General features: G+C 39.3%; 1 protein-coding gene across 1 annotated transcript in view; it reads right to left on the bottom strand.

Annotated features, from left to right (window-relative positions):
* The window catches only part of LOC105916449 (ectonucleotide pyrophosphatase/phosphodiesterase family member 2), a 43054-nt gene that overhangs the window by 12701 nt on the left and 11832 nt on the right, over positions 1 to 18521 (bottom strand). Inside the window, exons 4-22 of the mRNA XM_036145500.1 lie at positions 18054 to 18179; positions 17899 to 17959; positions 14576 to 14673; positions 14350 to 14429; positions 14011 to 14130; positions 12397 to 12452; positions 10804 to 10869; positions 9158 to 9230; positions 8978 to 9086; positions 8456 to 8581; positions 8297 to 8328; positions 8050 to 8177; positions 7715 to 7793; positions 6935 to 7022; positions 6381 to 6553; positions 6199 to 6259; positions 5084 to 5223; positions 2355 to 2496; positions 2148 to 2225 (exon numbers count right to left, since the gene is read on the bottom strand). Coding sequence (XP_036001393.1) covers positions 2148 to 2225; positions 2355 to 2496; positions 5084 to 5223; positions 6199 to 6259; positions 6381 to 6553; positions 6935 to 7022; positions 7715 to 7793; positions 8050 to 8177; positions 8297 to 8328; positions 8456 to 8581; positions 8978 to 9086; positions 9158 to 9230; positions 10804 to 10869; positions 12397 to 12452; positions 14011 to 14130; positions 14350 to 14429; positions 14576 to 14673; positions 17899 to 17959; positions 18054 to 18179 — 1836 coding nt within the window. The remainder of the gene's footprint in view (positions 1 to 2147; positions 2226 to 2354; positions 2497 to 5083; positions 5224 to 6198; positions 6260 to 6380; positions 6554 to 6934; positions 7023 to 7714; positions 7794 to 8049; positions 8178 to 8296; positions 8329 to 8455; positions 8582 to 8977; positions 9087 to 9157; positions 9231 to 10803; positions 10870 to 12396; positions 12453 to 14010; positions 14131 to 14349; positions 14430 to 14575; positions 14674 to 17898; positions 17960 to 18053; positions 18180 to 18521) is intronic.

Raw genomic sequence — 18521 nt, 5'->3', positions numbered from 1 at the left:
GCCTACATCTCGCAATTTTCCCTATTTCCTGTTGTTGATTTTGTAATTCACACTAAATGAGGGTTCACAGCTAAAAAAAAAGAAACAAATTCAAATAAATGTATAATTTATCATAATAGATTGGCCTCTTTAAGAACATTTTTGGGAAATCCAACCTTTCAGGTTGTCAGCTCTCAACTCTCATGCATTGACCGTGTGACACACGTATTTCACTAACTTCACACACTCACACGCAACACATCGCATTTCTCACGCATAAAAATAACAAAGCCCATCTGGGCTGCGGATGATCCGTTTCACAGCTATGTCAATCCAGAGCTTAGTCTAAACCCTGCCTTTTGCGTAGAAGGAGGCAAGGGGGGAGAGCGGCTCCCAGATGAAGCCTTCATTTAGAACTAGTCATGGCTGCACACTGGATCAGGAAAAAGATCTGCTAACCAGATGCAGTCTAAAACGGCACTTAGTCTGTTTATAAGTTTCATTCTTATTAATTCTGCATTTTTTTTAAACTACGTGCACTGTGTTTCTGTGCCTCAACGCTCTTACTGATCATCTCCCCTCCCTTCCCACGGAGCCAGGGGCTTTCATCAGCGGCCAGCCTTCAAAACGGGAATCACTACGTTTAATGTCCTTCCACTTGTTCCAAAATGTCCCAATTAAAATCAGTAGGAGAGTCAGTAGCTGTGTTTCATGCTCTTTTGTTTTTAACGACACAGAACCTGTGGTGCTTCGGTGGGCTGAGGTTGGACCGTACAGGCTTGATGAAACCAGTGAGACCAACATGGATAAACAGAATAATCTGTAGTGTTTTTATTGCCTGGATGTGAATCTGATAATTCATATTGTGCCTTTTACGATCAACTACTATATTTTCTTATCAAAGTCAGGAAAAAGAGATTTCTCTTCCAGGGTCCAATCAGCCACGCCCCCGCCCAGCCACGCCCCCGAGAATTAACATAATCTCACCCTTAACTTTTGATAAAAGTTGAGAGGTCTGGTTTGAGTACATTGATTACGCGGTGAAAATATTGAGCAATATATTTTTTATAGAAAATGTGTAACACACATCAGTACCCATGGTGTAGACCTTTGACCAATAAAAACACACATAGATTGTTTCTATAGCATTTCACAAGGTTGGAGCATCAAAACGGGAATGTTTGACCATTCGTCTTTACACAACCTCTAAATTAGTCCAAACCTCACCTTGCTGATTCTCTGTAGGTCTGGGAGCTGAGATTGCATTGGGTCATTAACCATTTTCTACCAAGAGTTTTAGCAGGATTTAAATACCTGGGGTATTTTTTTTACCCAGGTAAAAGGAATCCTGGGTAATTTGTGTGTATTGCCATTTTCATTGCTCTAAAAGGCCACAGAAAATATATTTAAACCAGCCTAAAGACATACTGTGAAGTTGTTAAGAAAACTGAACTACACCTCCAATCCAGCAGGTGGCGGTAATAAGAAATCAAAGGCCAAACAAGCAAGCCCAACCAAGAAGCCCATATCCCACCATTGGTTCACAAAACAAGATGGAGAACACACAGCTCACGTATATCCTCTTATTTTGGTCCTTCCCTCAGACCAGGACCTTTTGTCCAGGAGCCCAGGATATTTAAATTACTCCTGTAAAATAGTGTCAAAATGTGCGGAGCGCTTTCAAAATCTCTGGTAATGGCTGAACGTTCCTGGAATGGAAAAGGGGCAAAGGGAGACCCATTTGAATTTTTCTGGAATTGGGCACCAGCTGTTTATTTAAAATGCCTTTACATTTCAAATGTTCACTAAAAAGGTTCACAGGGCTTTGGAAGAGAAACAATTCCACTGCATCACTGATTCTCCACCTAGCAGCAAGCATGGGATGCTTCTATGCAAATTTCTGCTTTGTTTTATGCCAAAAAAAAAAACGCCTGAAGTGTTTGTTTCAGAAGAACCCAATCTTAATATCATTCGACAAAGGCACATGGCACATGTTTTTCCAAAACTGCTTTTTTACAAAACTTTTACAGTTATGTGTGTTATCTAGAAGGGATATCGTGAAATTACACGCATAGCGCTGGTCACAAATAACCACATTTTGATTACTAAATCAAAGGAGGTCATTTAAACCTTATTTTTCACTGTTGCCTTCTGAGACAATGACTTACTTTTAAAAGCAGGGTACATGGGAACAGTGTTGGTGATGAGCGAAGAATCATATCTGGACTCTGGAGACGTTGCCAGATCTGTTGACATAAAAACTTTATTAGAACGCTTGGATTGTGCATCGTCTCTATCAAGTAAAAACAAGCAAATGAAATAATAATTATTTTTTTTTTTATACAGAACATGTTATATCTAACATGCAGCTTTACCTGGGGGGAAGAGGAAGCCATAAGTCAGGTGGCTGTTCTTGTTGTAGGCTGTGCAGCTCAAACTGTGTACTGACGAAACTCTCGGGTTGACTCGGATACAGTTGGCAGAGGGAGAAACCTCCGGAATGGGAGCCAGATACTCCTTTTAAAAACAGACACTATATTTAAAGGTAGCCATAGGACTAGGCTATCTCCCAAATGAAACATTAATTGCAATATAAATAATGTCTATTGCAGAAATTGGCAGTGAAAAAAACAATTCAGTTACTTCTGGCTTCACATTCATCAATGCCTCAGTGTTTTTGGAGGTATTCGTGTATGAAAGCGTATACTTCAGTAAGCTCAATGCGTGAGCAGCCGTTTCTGTAAACCTGATGCTACTGGACGTTCCCGTAAACATCAGGGGAACATATGTGTTCACACTTGCACAGAGTCTCTGTGTCTTTCCGCTTCAGTAGGTATTTATGTTTACGTGAGTTTATGCCTTAACTCAAACATGATGTCAGTCAAGAAAACAGCAATGCAATGTGTAATTAGCACACTCTAGCTTGGTTTTAATAACCCACTGTAATTAGATGAAGGCTAAAAGTCAGAAACTGGACAAGGAAGTCCACCACTTTTTAGAGAAAGCAGGACATAAGGGAAGACCTTTATTACAAGTTTTCTGTTTTAAAATTATAAAGCCAATAATAAATAATTTTTGTACATTCATTCCTTGTCTGGCTAATTTGAAACTGTGCAGAAAGACATCACCACTGACGACATAGCTTTTGCCTCCATTGGTACAGTTTCTTTTGACTGAATGAATGTTGCCTAATCAAAACTGCCAGAATGTTAACCTGTATTCTGTTTTTTTAATTATGATTATTATAATTAGCATAATAGGAGCTGATTATTGATTTGACTATATTATCCTGTTTCTAGGCACAAAAAAAGGGAAATGGTGGGAAGAAGGTTCCTGATAAAACTGTACATAAGCAACAAGAAACAGACCGAATCCGTTCTGCACTGGCAAGGAACTGATGGGCTAGAAAAGAAAACATCGGATGATGTTCCAGGTAAATGCTTCCAAGTCGTACTTTGAACTCTTGTGCTTTCAACATCAGCGAGGCGTTTACAAATGAAGTCATAGGAAGACACAGGGATGTAAGATTTATCTAAAAGGCATTTTCAAACCTGTTTGCTGTTAATTCAGGCTGTGAGAGAACCAGATCATGCAGATATCAGGAATGAACGGATCAGGTGAATGGATCACAGCCAGGTTTCTTTGTTTTATCTTCTTAAACTTTCTGGAAATATTTGCGTTGCTTTGAACTTTTACATTATTCAGGGATATATCCAGAGACCGGTGTTTCTATAGTGCTAACACCCAATTAAGCTGATTGCTAAACTCTATAATCATTGTACCTTTGCTGTAAAATGTTAAGTCGCCGCTCTCTCACACACGCAGTGTATGAGCGACTATTTGAATAACTCTTAAGGCTGGATCACACGGGAGGATTTTTTAGCCTGATCACCCCCTTCCGAGAGGCATCAATTATCAGCGTGTGTCGTAAAATAATCTTAAGAGATTATCCTGCCGTGTGTGGTGTGTTAAGAGCGATCGGGTCCGCTCAGTGGAATGCCAGGACTGCACCAACCTCAAAAATGGGATATTCAACATGTTGGATTGTTTTTCCCCGATATCCTACCATGTGTGGTGTCCCCAGAAGACAATCAAGCCAGCAGCCTGTTGAATGTGGCGTCTAGCTAAGCAGAAAGCGAGGTGAGGGATTCCCCAAGAGAGAAAAAATAAACGCGACTCATCTCCCTTTCACAGTGGAGCCCCCAGTTGCGTCGTCGCCGCTTCTTTGACAGCTTTTCTTTTTGCTATGTTTTTTCTTTGTTAAAATCAATCCACAAACTATTGCCATTATTCTTCCTGGTCGTCCATGTTTGTTCACTCTAAACTCACGTTTGATCTTGAGAGGATTTGCAAGATTTCCCGTCTGACATCTGAATGATCTAAAGTAAAAACTGTTCGTGGTGTGTTGAGCTCGCCGTCTGACCGCACGCTGTACGACCAAACCTGTTTTATCCAGGATTTTTCTTATCGCCACGTGTGGTGTCGCTCAGGCTTCGAAAATTGGCCGACTATTTTAAAATCCTGCCGAGTGAACCAGCCTTTAAGCTCAAACAAGGAACTCTCTAAAAGAACTCTGGGAATGTTTGTAAAAGCAGCCCCAGATATTTGCATTGCGTGTTATTTCATTTTTTAACTTTTTGTTTTCTGTCATTTTTCTCTTCATAGTAGGTACGCCTGGTTTGGCGTTCTGTTAGCTGTGACATCATCCAGGGAAGACAGATCACCCGCTATTATCATCTAATGTAGAACAGATTACTGGATCAATGTGTGCTTCCGTGCTTTTTGTCTCTCTTGTTGTGTCTCTGCTCTGTCTTCTGTAACCCCAGTCGGTGGATGACCGTTCATACTGAGCCTGATTCTGGTGGAGGTTTTTTGTTCCTGTTAAAGGGGAGTTTTCCTTTCCACTGTCGCTTCATGCTTGCTCAGTATGAGGGATTGCTGCAAAGCCATGGACAATGCAGACGACTCTCCCTGTGGCTCTACGCTCTTTCAGGAGGAGTGAATGTTGCTTGTCAAGACCTGATGCAATCTGCTGGCTTTCTTGGTATAAGAAATTTTTGACCAATCTGTATAATCTGATGCCACAGAGTGTGTGTGTTTGTACCTTTTGGGGCAGCGTGAATGCTGTCCAGAGTGGCATTGCCAGCTCTTTGCTGTATCCACTGATGAATTCCACATGATGAAGTAGACTGTACTGAGTGTTGAACATCACCGCCGGCCGACCAAACGGAAGATGGGTTCTGTCTGCAAATATATAAACACAAAGTAAATTACAGGAGGTTTGGTTGACTTACTCTCAATTTGTGTTCCTAATTGGGTAAGTAATTCCTTTCTGATATATCTTAAGGTGGTCTTGAGAAAATGAAAACTAAAATCAAGTCTCTGTGTCTTCCCTGTCTGGAGGCTAGCGCTGACTAACTGACTGCATGAGGCAGGGCACAAAGTTCATTTAGCAGCATATGTTCATGAATGCTGTCTATTACTGACTGTAACTATTTTTTCCTGCATTTTGCGGTAAGGTTGGGAAAATGTTTTTTTTTGTAACATGTCTCAGTCACCTTCATCGGAATACTATTGAGCAACCCGAAGACACTCTAAAACTTTGCAACTTCCAGCAAACCAGGTAAGGATTTTGTAGATGTGCTAATGGATACGTTGCGCAACAAATCCCCAAACATTGTGTAAGAAATTGACAGCATGAAGATTGTACAGGTCATGCGCTCCTTCTTCATGCTTTGCTCTCCCCTAACCGCTGGTCTAAAATCAGCATTTTTCTAAAGGAACGTATGTTTGTGTTACACAGAAACTTTTTCTAAGGTATCACAATAAAATACCTAAAATGTTTTTAATAAAGTAGAAACTACCTTAGTTTCCAACTATGAGGAATGGTTATTAAAACATAAACGTTTGTAGAATTAAAACTAGGCCAGGTTTAGCAGGGAACATAATTAAAAATGAAATATCACAGTGAAGTTTTTGCTTTATTTTGTGACCATAAACAAAACAAATGTAGTTAAGACAAAGAATAAAAGATTGGATTCGTGTTGCATGTTGTAGCATTAAATTGAGATATAATGTATTTTTTTTTTTAGCTTTTTAGACTTTTACACGGCAGTAGCTTTTCATATGAACTAGTTCAGCGTTTGTCATTCCCAGCATGCACACACTCTGCTGTCGCTAGCTCTTATACTTTACATTGACGGAGGAAAGGAAACTCACTGTAGCTGTAAATCCCATCGGGTGCAGGGGTGAAGGTTTCAATGACCTCCTCCACCCTGTTCTGGAGGAGGATAGAGAGAACAGACATACGGCAACTGATTTCAAAAGAACGCATGGTCAGAATAAAAATAAAATGCAGGTTTCTGACTTATGTATTTAACATAGTTATGCCCTCCTCAGACCTCATCCTCACAGCTGCATCCCAGATCTTGAGTCATTGCGTTGTCGGGGTCGGATGCAGGTGACGGAGGTGTGACTTCCTCTGGCAAGGTGGGCTGGAACGGTGGATTCTTCAGCATGTCGTTCAGGCTGCCATGTGTCCCGTTGTTAGGAGCTGGCTTTAACCCCAACAGGTCTGGTGTGGGAGACAAATGGGAAGAGCAAATAAAAAAAAAGGTAAATGGATGAAAATGTTCACCTAAAGCTGAACATTTGTGTGTGGAAGCAAGTGTCTATTAGAAGGATCTTATCAAAATAAATACCACTAATGATTAGCGACAACAGGATGTCCTATTTTCTGAAGTCCTACACATTAAGTATGATCACAAATAAATATACTGCTCTGGAATATTTTATAGGTATCTAACAAGATATCAACGAAAAGCTCATTTCTGATAACTCTTCATGGGTTTTCTCTCACAACGCTCAACTGAAAAAAAAAATAAATTCAACAATTTGAGAATCAAACTAAGTTGTGGTTCAGTGCTCTTTATCCAAAGGAAAAAAGTATTCTTACCACACATGACGTTGTATAGCTCTATATTGTCAAACTCTGGCACACTTTTCTGAAATTTGAAGCTTGGTCCATGGCCGACAAAGATCGTCTGCGTACAACAAGAACAATTGTCCAAGTCTAATTCACAAAACTTTACTTAAAAATGCTAAACATTTTTTTTAACCCAGCTTTCTTTAAATCTGCCTTTTTAGCCGAAATCTAACAAACCCATGCACACATTTCCCAGCTCGATCTCTGCAGTGCAATATTCATGTCTGGGATGTCCCTCACGGTGACCTGTGGATCAATGTTTGCTTCTGTGCTTTTTTGTCTCTCTTGTGTCTCTGCTCTGTCTTCTGTAACCCCCAGTCGGTCGAGGCAGATGACCGTTCATACTGAGCCTGGTTCTGCTAGAGGTTTTCCTTCCTGTTAATGGGTGGTTTTTCTTTCCACTGTCGCTTCATGCTTGCTCAGTATGAGGGATTTCTGCAAAGCCATGGACAATGCAGACAACTCTCCCTGTGGCTCTTCGCTTCTTCAGGAGTGAATGCTGCTTGTCGGGACTTTGAAGCAATCAACTGGTTCCCTTATGTAGGAAATCTTTGACCAATCTGTATAATCTGACTGATTCTGACTTTGTAAAGTGCCTTGAGATGACATGTTTCATGAATTGGCGCTATATAAATAAAATTGAATTGAATTGAATTTCTTCCGGGGGTCAAACATTCTACCTGATATCTTCATGTGCATTGAGACGGTTGGAGAAAAATGTCAAAGCAGAATGAGGCAAAAGTTCAGTACCCTCATGCTGGTTATCCTGTTGTCGAAGCCATGGTCACCAAAGAAACCACACCGAGTTCTGGGTTTTTCTGGCGTCTTCCTGAAAAACATTTAGTTTATTTTCACCACTGAAACTCAGTGCCATTCGAGCAGAACCGATTTATGTGATTTTTTACGGAGAAAGCGAAATGTGATTTATCGTTTGATCTACAAGATAAGACAGTGTTCCGATTTGATCATGTTGAGTCTACATCCATCAAAAGCTCTAAATTAAAATGTTAGATCTACAGCAAAATCTCCAGTCATCCGTGCTTTAATATCGTCCTACATCGCAGTACAACTTTGTCTCTGGTTACTTAGCAATGTGCCACTTCCTCTGCATCATCAGCTGGACATCTTCGATCCTGCGGTGGTTGGCGTAGTGAAGCCTCTTGGGTAAATGCTGCTTCAGGTATGGTTTAAAGTGCTGAGAAGGCATTTTACACTGAAACAGAAATTTTGGAGGTGAACATGTTAACTCTAGTTTTGTGTCCTCCACAGATCAGCAAATGCATCAACTTTTGCTCAAACTTAATCTATACTCTCTTTGGTTGCAATACTTACAGTAAGGTTTCCAACCACGACCTTTGGGTCATCTGAAACATGAAAATTAAGAGTTCATACAGATTTTTTTTGTTGGATTTTAGAATAAAACATAATCATTTTAAAATAAGTATATGCTGTTTTACACCATATACTTATTTCCAATCCTTCTAATCGTACATGTGGTTGACTTGGGGTCACGGGGGCGTATTCTACCAATGGAGCCAGGGATGAGCATGATGTCATCTAAGTTTAGAGGATAGCTGCTGAGGAACTCTGTCCTGTCACAGTGGGTTTCTTCCATACCTGTCAGAAAATGATGTCACATACATGCATTTGGTGTTACTTCTAAATCAGCCCAAGTTACTTGCAATAAAAAAAACAAAGAAATCAGTTCAGTAAAGTGTCTTTTGTAAATTTTAGAAATTCATAATCAAATCAAACTATTGCTAATTACATTTAACCAGTAACAGCTTTTGATCAGAGTATTATGGCTCTCCACCCATGATGGTTTGTGACTAAGGGCAGTACGAGCGCTCATAAAAGAACTTGTTGGTCAGTCTATGGGTTTTTTCGGCCCTTAATTGTATCTCCAGGCTAGAGCAACCCTACCCTGTGATGTGTAGGAGCGCCTCTCTACCAGGTGTGACTGAGTGACAACGGTCATAAATGAATCAGAATCAGAAAGAAGTCAGCCAGTACCGTGATCTCCCACAATGATGACGTTGACACATCGGTGCAGATTCATCTGTTTGAGACCATTCATAAGCTGACCAATGATGTTGTCGATTTCCCTCAGGGGGTTGTCCAGCTGAGGACGAGAAAGGTGATTTAGGAAAACCTAGAGAGCCACTGGATCCATCTTTCATGTCTCATACGTACCTCGCTGCTGAGTGGTCCAAGACGATGACCAAAGGTATCCGGCTGCTCTGAGTGGACTGCATAAACATACGGCCTGGAGATTAAAGAATGATCGGATTAATCAAACATCTTTGATAAAGCCATCCGGGGTTCAGTAAGATTAGACAAAATCTTCCACTGTGTTTTTTTTTTTTTTTTTATTTTTTACAGCATCTCAGTTCCTGTCATCATTCCAAACTAATAACATATTCTCTGTAATGCCTTTTTTTATTACCTAAAATAAAATATATTTTTTTTTATAGATTTTCAAACTAAATAGGGGTTTTAATTCTTGATTATAAGGGAATTGTGGATTTGTTGTGGCTGTGGCACCCAAAACATGAAACACTCCAAAGTCCATTGGTTTTTCCACATACTTGACTGTAAGGAATGTTTGAGTCCACTGACAAAGGAAGAAATCAGATTTTTGAAGAGGTACAAAAGGCTAAATCTGTCTGCATCTACAAACTGGTAAAGCTTTCATATCCACTACCCTTAAAATCAACAAAGTTTTTAATTATAAAAAAAAATACACTTATGTTTCAGATTGTTTTAAGTCTGAACAGGTGCTGAAGGAGTACAACTGACAATTATCCTAAATGTTAGGCTTGTACCACAATAATTATAATTTGAAAATAAAAAGACTGTAACTTATAATTTAGACAGTGCTTCGCCAACTTTTCTAACCGAGCAACTTCCACTGGAGCTGGATATTTAGGCGTTATATTATTACACCGGCTAACTTCCAGTCTGCCGCACTGCAGCACGCAGAGAACGGAGCCATAACTGGACACTGCTACTTATGGAACCAGCAAGATAATATATGATGCAAAAATGAAAATAAGAGATTTTATCATTTTCCAGTCACAAGCAAAACATCTAGGTTAGTAAACAGCAAAACTAGCAAGACAGCAATGATCTGGTTGTCATAAAATATCAGAGGAAGATTAACAAGATTTAGGACTCTGTCATATCCACCTCTGCTCAAATCATCTCTTATTGCGTTTGTCTATGTTACTGTTCATGTCAGATTTCCTGAAGTAACACTGTTTTTTTTTTGGTTTTTTTGGACATCACCTGTCCGTTGTTGGGATTAAGTTTACATGTAAACCTATCAAGGACCACAAAGTAACCATCAATTTGATCATTTTAGACTGGCATGTTTCATGGTGCAAGATGGTATTTGGAACGATTACCAGTAGTCCCATTAAATAAATTGCTGTTAATGATGGCTGTGTCCTCCTTTGTGTGGACCATTGATACATTTTAACCAAACTAGAGTTAAACTGGTAATGTGTTCACTCACAACACCAAGTACTTCTTCATATGAAATGTGTGTTAGCCTAAGCAGTCATAATTTGTTCTACATTTGCTATTTGACATTTGGTATGGGTTTAGTTAATTGATTCATTGTTTTCCTTAATGGCCTTAATCTTTGTTTAATAACTGTTTTCAACACTTGACTTTCTCTGAAATTCCTACCTGGCTTAGTTTTTTTCTGCTCATTGATTGTCCACCAAAGTAGACCATGGGTACGTTTCATTAAATTATTACAACCAACGTCTTTTTCTGCCGTTCCAACAGCATGACCACGACTGAAATATCCGAAGAACAGTTGAAAATACTACCTCTCTTGATCTGGAAGCTTCAGCCATCGGAGAATGGTCAAAATCCTTCTTTCAAGAGGAATCACCCTGGAAAGAAATATCAGGTTGAGGAATTGAAATGTTTTATATGATAGAAACTGTGTGCTGCTGTTGTGATTCTTGGGTTTTGGCTCGGTTGGCTCCTGTTTTTTTCTTTATATCTCATGTCCTAAACTCTCTGACTTGAGTGCGACCTTTCCCATTGAACAGACCTCCAGCAGTTCATCCTCTAATAAGTGAATTAAGGATCCGTGATTATGCCATGCATTTGAAAGATAAAAAGATTCTTCATTGTCTGACAGTAAAGAAATGCAGTCGTTGCAGTAATTAAACTCCCCTGTGGTTAGCCTATGCGTAATGTACCAGTGACTAATCTTCAGTGCTTCTCTTCCGATGATCAGGACATATTTTAGATATGCTCCTGTTTCAACACCGCTCTTTTAAAAGGCTGAATTAAGTCAGTGGGGTATAATGTTCTGCAGACGCCAGCTATAAACCATTAATTTGACTCAATTAGGCTGAACCAGGAAAAGAGTTTAAACATGGAGAGCACCAGCCCTTTTGATACAACTTTGGCCATCCCTGTTTTAACCAGTCAAACTCTAAGCCAAAACGCTACAGAAGAAACTCCCTGTCTACTGACTACCATGAGAGGAGAGGTTGACCCTAATTAATCAACCTTACCTTATCTGCCTCCATCTCCCCATCCTTCTTTATAGCTGCAATAAATGCTTATCTGACAAACCCCAGGCAGGTAAACAAGCCCATAGCCTTCTTGCCATACCCGCCCGGTCTATATCAGATACTCGCCGTCTTTTCTCCATCGAGAAAATTATCCCAAGATTCTCCACACCCTCAGAGCCAAGGGCCAAATTATACCACCAGTAAGATTATTTTCAGATTCAGCATATGCCCCCAGTACAACCTGAGCAGCCCTAATCCTACTATCTCAGTTTCAGTGAATTTGCTGCTCTAACGCCTGGAACCCTAGAAGAGTCCACTCGCTTATTTTCCAATAAAGCATTTAAACAATGACTTGAAAAGGGATTATAGTCTCATCAGAATACATGAAGGAGATGAGAGGAACATCACCTTCTATTCAGCCAACTATACCAACTGCCAGCAGCACAATGCAAAGGGTTCTGGGTAAACACTAAATCCACCATTCTCAGCAGTGAGTTCCAGTCATCCAGGACAAAATGTGAGGTGATCATTTTAGGATTTTTTTTTTTTAATGACTGTCTAGAAAAATCTCTACATCACTTTGAGTCACCATATGAGATTGAGAGTATTACTTTAATGGCTCTCCATATCAATCTCCCTGCTTCCCTTAAGAGTTCATCCTATGTTCAACGTCTTAAACATTACAAACCCATTATCTTACAGCTTTACTTAACATAGACGGTACATTTGACCTGAAACACTAACTTTTAAGGGTATTATTATACCAAAACCATACCTAAAATGGCATTATCTTCTAATTATTGTGCTCTTTAATAACTATATTGAGGGAAGAAAAAAGTATAAAAAGCAGGGATACTTGGAACAACTCAGGAATATTTAGTACTAACGCACCATGGCCAGAAGAAAGTTCCTGCTTTTACACCCTGTTTCTCGGCTGTAATCCAGATCTGCAAAACAGAAAAGGGTGCGATGGGAAATCTGTCATGAATCTGTCATGAAGGAGATTTTGATGTTATACGTTTGCATTATTACTCACATTCAACAACTCTTTTGTCAATTAACAACATAAAATATACAATGAAACTGCAACACAAGCACATAGTTCCTTAAAGAAGCACGGCAGAAATGCATGAATTCCTCTTTTGGAGATTTCCCTCAATATCACAAAGATTCAACATAAATTTTTCACCAAACTTTGCATTCTTCTAATCTAATCAAAGAATAACATAGAGATGATTCCTATTGCTTTGTTCTGGCATATATAAAAGTCTTTTGGAAATACTGCAGGCAAAAGCAATGATTTTAAGCAACTTACAAATAAGATTTTTTTGTTTTGTTTCAGAAAGCTTTGTATCTTTTGTTTGTAATAAGTTTCTGATCTGAGTTTCCAACGATCAGATAGAATCAAATAGTTGCTGTGGAATGTTTTTAAGTTATATTCTTGCAAATGATCTTTGACCTATACGGTCAAATTAAATACTAATTTAATATAATTTGTTATAAAGAAAAGAAAGTCTATCATCAAGTCATTCCACAGTGATTCTCACCGCCATCTTATTGAAAAAGTTATCTGATATGAATCCCACCTGGGGTCTTATTAAAAGCCACGTTTCCCTCTTGCTTGATTTCTCAGAAAGCAAAATACTTGCATACTAGTTTAACTGGTAACCATATGCATACCCATGGCCTTTCAGTGTGCATTTGTTATAATGTCTTTACCTCGATTTACCTTGGTTGGTCTAATATGTCAAAATTAGTTTATGACATTGACAAATTTGGCCCCTGGATGCCTTTTACATGACAACACCAATGGCAACAGCGATGAGAATCAATGAGACCAATTCTCCAAGGAGCACAACAGAGCTTGGAAAGAATAACTGAGAAAAGTCCCGTTGGGTCTGCGCTAAACGTTGAACTTTCCTGCAGTGATCTTCTATGTTTTCCACGTTTGATTTCGTGAATTCTCCACAAGGTGGTTTGGTCACCACAGTCATGGCAGCTTAAAGTCGATAAAGTTAAGGCTTATTCTCTGTCAGGAGTGAATATCTTCTTCCATCAGCTAATACAAGGTGATGCCGCATTCTTATTCATATTCAGGTTTAAAAGTAACTTTTTCCTCTTTGGAGCCACGATTGAACAGCCTTCTTCACAATGTCTCCATCTCTGGAAAGCAGGCCGATGCTACAACAGTTCTTGTTGTTGGACTTTCTTGTGGATGGGAGGATGAAGGCCTGCTTTTGTTATGTTCTGCTTTACTCACCATTTCATTATTATTAACATGTAGATTTGTTTGAGCAGCACTTTGCTGCCTTTAATCACTTCAGTGGTAAGTTGGAGGAGCCTGTGACCATTTCAAGATTTTTTTTTTACTTGAACAGCTAGCTTCAGTTCCTCTCTTCTTATGAAACATACTACTAGCTCCATTGCAAAGTATTTTATTAAGCAGTTCTTGGAATTTAAAGAGATGCCGGTTAAATGAATGGCTAGTATCTGAACAGTACTCACTGGCTGTCCACCCCACCAGCGGTGGTTCAGTTTCTCCCTTGTGCGCAGGCTGAAGGTGGCATTGAACACTGGGTCATACATGGTGTTTCCCACAATTCCATGGGACTCCGGGTACAGACCCTGCAAATGAACCCCACAGTGCAATGTCAGGGCAGGCTTAAAATCAGGCTGGTACCGACGTCACAACATGACAGTCCATAGATAAAACTGAACTGAAACAAACATTATTTTACTTCGCTTTCAACCCCATTCAGACTGGCTTTAGCCTCTCTTCAATAAGACTTTTGCAAAGCAGAAATTCATGTGAATGACTCATAACATAATGCAGCGGTCACTTACTGTGGCTAACGTGTATAAATTTGGAAACGTCTTTGTTGGGTAGACTGGCCGCATGTATGGGGGCGATACGCCACATGACCCTAAAACAGAGCAAACAATTTGCTTTAGGAATAAAACATTAAAACCTGTTACATTAAAAGGAAAATTATTGCCGAGAGGGGGTAATTGAAACAAACACAAGTCTTCTCTGACAGAAACATACAGAAAGAATAAAAGGAAGGCATACTGAGTTTATGTAAGTTGGGGATGACAAATGGGCCCTTCTTCATGTAGGAGGCTCTGAATCCATCAACAGACAGCATGATGAGCGGAGGACGAATGAAACTGTGAAAAAATATGTAACAAAAAACAAAAATGACAGTTTGGAAATGCTGACAGGAAATCGTGTATGAATTGATTGATAGATTATGGTTAGATGGAGGCCGGTGGAATTTAAACACGTTTAAACAAAACATTGACTATTTTCTATATCTGTCAGACATTTTTTAAAACTTTCTGAGATACTTTATTTCTCGTTTGAGTTCCAAAACAGTTCTGTGAAAACAAATAATACATTAAAATGTTCAAGACTTCTCAGGGGTCTTAAAAATCCAATATGGTTTCCAAATAAGTTGCATAAATAGCTGTGATCAGAGGTGGGTAGAGTAGCCAAGTGAGAGTAGCACTACTTCAGCATATTTTTTACTAAGTACTAAGAAATTAAAAGTATTCTGTAAGAAGGCTACTCAAGCACTGAGTAACTAATGCTCGACAGCTGAGGATTTAATATTGAGAAAATCATGTTATCAGACAGACAAAGATACAAGGTTATGTGCAAATTCTGGTATTTTAAAGACAAAAATGAAATGCAAAGAATAACATAATTGCAAAATTCAGGCAGAATAAGCACTTTTCTAAATATTTTCTTCAACATTAGACTTAGACTTAGACAACTTTATTTGTCATTTTGTATGCACAGAGTGCGTACAGAACGGAATTTCGTTTGCATACAGCTTGAAAATTTCAGTGAATTGCAGTAGATTTCAGAATAAAGTGAATTACAGGATAAAATTACCGGATAAAGTGCAACAGTGATTTCACAGTACAGCAATTAAAATGTAAACAATGTAGGACAAATGTGGTACAGAGTCCAGTTATAGCTTCAGCAGTTCAACAGTCTGATGGCGACAGGGAAAAAGCTTTTGCAGAACCTGGTGGACCTGCGGAACCTCTTCCCAGAGGGCAGCAGCGAGAACAGTCCATGGTGGGGGTGTGTGGGTCCCTGATGATGTCACGGACTCGGGCCACGCAGCGCTCAGATGAAATGTCCTTAATGGAGGGAAGAGGAGCCCCGATGATCTCTTCTGTTGTCCTCACCACTCTCCTCACGTTATTCCAGTCGGAGGCATTGCAGCCTCCACACCACACAGAGAGACAGCTGGTCAGAATGCTCTCTATGGTACTTCTGTAGAAGGTCGTGTGGATGGGCGGGGGCAGGTGGGCTCTTCTCATCCTCCACAGGAAGTACAGTCGTTTCTGTGCCCTCTTCACCAGTGACGTGGTGTTCACAGACCAGTTGAGGTTGTCCGTGATGTGCACCCCCAACATTAACCTTGAAAGCAACACTTAATGTATATACAGCATGTTAGAACAGTGCAAGTACTTTTAATGACAACATCTACTGTTTACTGTACGTTCATTTGACCTCCAAATGGCTCAATGAGCTCAGCAGATAGAAAATAACATTAAAATATCAAAGCTGTGCACAAATAAGAAGTCTCACTTTATCATAAACAGTTTTTTGTCTCTCTGGTCCATTTTTGGTTAAAACATGTATGTTCTTTATTTATTAAACTATTCACAGTAGGAAGAGTAGCCAGAAATTTTACTCAAGGAAGTTAAGCGATACTTGAGTAATAATGTGGCTCAAGTAAAAAGTACATTTTGTTCAAAAAGGTACTCAAGTTAATGTCACTGAGTAAATGTAACTAGTTACTACCCACCTCTGGTTGTGATACCTATATAAATAAACTACCTATTTTCAGTGAATCAGCGGAACAAGGGGTGCTGTTCAGTCTCTGTAAATGAATTTGTATGCATTAAAGACATGCATGCTTTGAATCCAAGTTGTGCATAGAGTAAAGCCACAATTAATTATTCATGCCTCTGGTAGATTTAGATTAAAAAGCAATATATTAATATTGGCAACATTATTTCTTCTGACAGCAATAGATATTAACATTTCATGGTGGCCCAGCAGGGTCCATAGTTGAATCTAGGGTGATGGCAAAGAGGCCTCTAAGGTTACTCCTCAAAGACTCATCGCCAAAGATAAACTATCAAAGCAGCATGGGCGAGGGTGGAGATTATCCCTGCTGCCCTTGGACAGATTTTCATTTCATGACAGAGCAAACACAGAGACACACTAAACAAACAACAATGTGCAAACTCCTCAAATCAGAATGACTGATTCCCCTAACTAGTGTTTGATGCTTTAAACATTTCTTGTGTTTTTACACTGAAATGTTTCAGCTTACTACAGGTAATATCGAACAAAGGTAACCCAAATAAATACAAAATACAGTTTTGTCTGTATTTGCCTTACCTTTTTTTGATTGTTTAAAACATTACAAAACAGAAAAGCATAATAAATCTGTAAGGCAGTGTCAGTCAGTGTTAAAAACACATGCAGAAAAACACTTGAACTTGTTTTTTTTTTCATCTAAAGATGAGGCCAAAATCTCTTAACCTCACTGGAAAGGGGTGCCTCCTTCGTGAAAACATTTTTATTACCTAAACAAAGTCAAATATGAGAATTGCTCTGCTTTATAGTGCTGTTCCAAAGTATTCATTGACCTTTAACTTTTCCATATTTCATTGTGTTACAACCACAAACTTGTTTTGCTAGAATTCTGTGTAATAGACAGAAAGAAGCCCACAACTGCTAAGTAATCTGCACGGTTTTCAGCATTGAGATCAGCACTTGCTACTTTTTGTCATGATCCGTGGGTTTTTGTGTTTCTAAGACACTTAGAAATATTTATTAAGATTTAGAAAGATATTGAGATTTTGATTGCTACTCGTGTTTGCGTTTGTCTGTGCTTTATTTAGATTCCGGTGTATTCATTGTTTGGTCCTTAGTCATTGTTCCTAAAGTCAAAAATCCATGTCCTTCCTTCGGGTGTGTTGCATTTTGTTGATAAGACTCACCTGGTTCCCATCTCACTAATCACCTCCCCAGGTGTCTTTACCTAATGACTAAGGCTAATTAGTTTTTTTGTCTCATCAGAACACAACACCTTCTTCCACATGTTTGGTCAAGTATTAGTTCTCAGTAAAAATCTTTGAAAACCACGTCTCATTTCACTTACACTACACAATTAGTTATGCTGGTCTATCATATAAAATCCCAATGCAATACATTGCAGCTTGTAGTTGTAATGTGTCAAAATGTGGAAAGGTTCAAGGCCTGTGAATAGTTTTGGAATCCACCTTAGGTGTGCAATTATTTTTATAAACCATCTTGATACTAAATGGTTCAAAAACATACATTCAGCAAAGGAGTCTTACCCTGCAGGACATTCAGGACTCTTGATCTCCTCACAGCTGTCCTCCAACCACGAATTCTCATCTGAAAGAAATGACAAGCAACAGCCTTTATCCAGTCTGAATCAGGATTAAATTCTGTTCCTGCTCTGCTAAGATCAATGTTTAATGGCGAGTACCTTTGCAGGTGGATTTGTAGTTCGAACAACAGTCTCCTTGCTCCAGGCAATCCTCTGAGCAGTGGCAGGCGTGGTCTTCATTCCTCTCCTCCCCACAACGATCAGGCGTACACTCAAACCCCCTCGCTAAGAGAAGACGAAAGATAATTCATGTACAATGGCGTTATAGCAGGACCCCTCTGCCTTATTGGTGATTAGTGAACAATTTCAAAACACACCAGGGACTGGGTTAATTGGTGGGAAATTGGACGCAAGGTACCTGAATGCACTGAAAGATTCAAGTCCAAAGACATTACAGCAAAGATTAATAATAAGAAATGAGCTGGAGGACTGTTTTTAAACCTTTTTTTTTCTTAGTTAAAGAAAAAAGCGACTTCAACTACTGGCTGCATCAGATTAATACATAACATCAACACTACAGCACCGCCATCAGCCAAAACCATTCACGCAAGATAGAATGGATCAAAA

This window comes from Fundulus heteroclitus, chromosome 13 (genome assembly GCF_011125445.2).
Source record: "Fundulus heteroclitus isolate FHET01 chromosome 13, MU-UCD_Fhet_4.1, whole genome shotgun sequence".
NCBI lineage: Eukaryota > Metazoa > Chordata > Actinopteri > Cyprinodontiformes > Fundulidae > Fundulus > Fundulus heteroclitus.
Note: the sequence above shows the minus strand (reverse complement) of the source record. Positions and strands in the feature narration are given on the sequence as shown.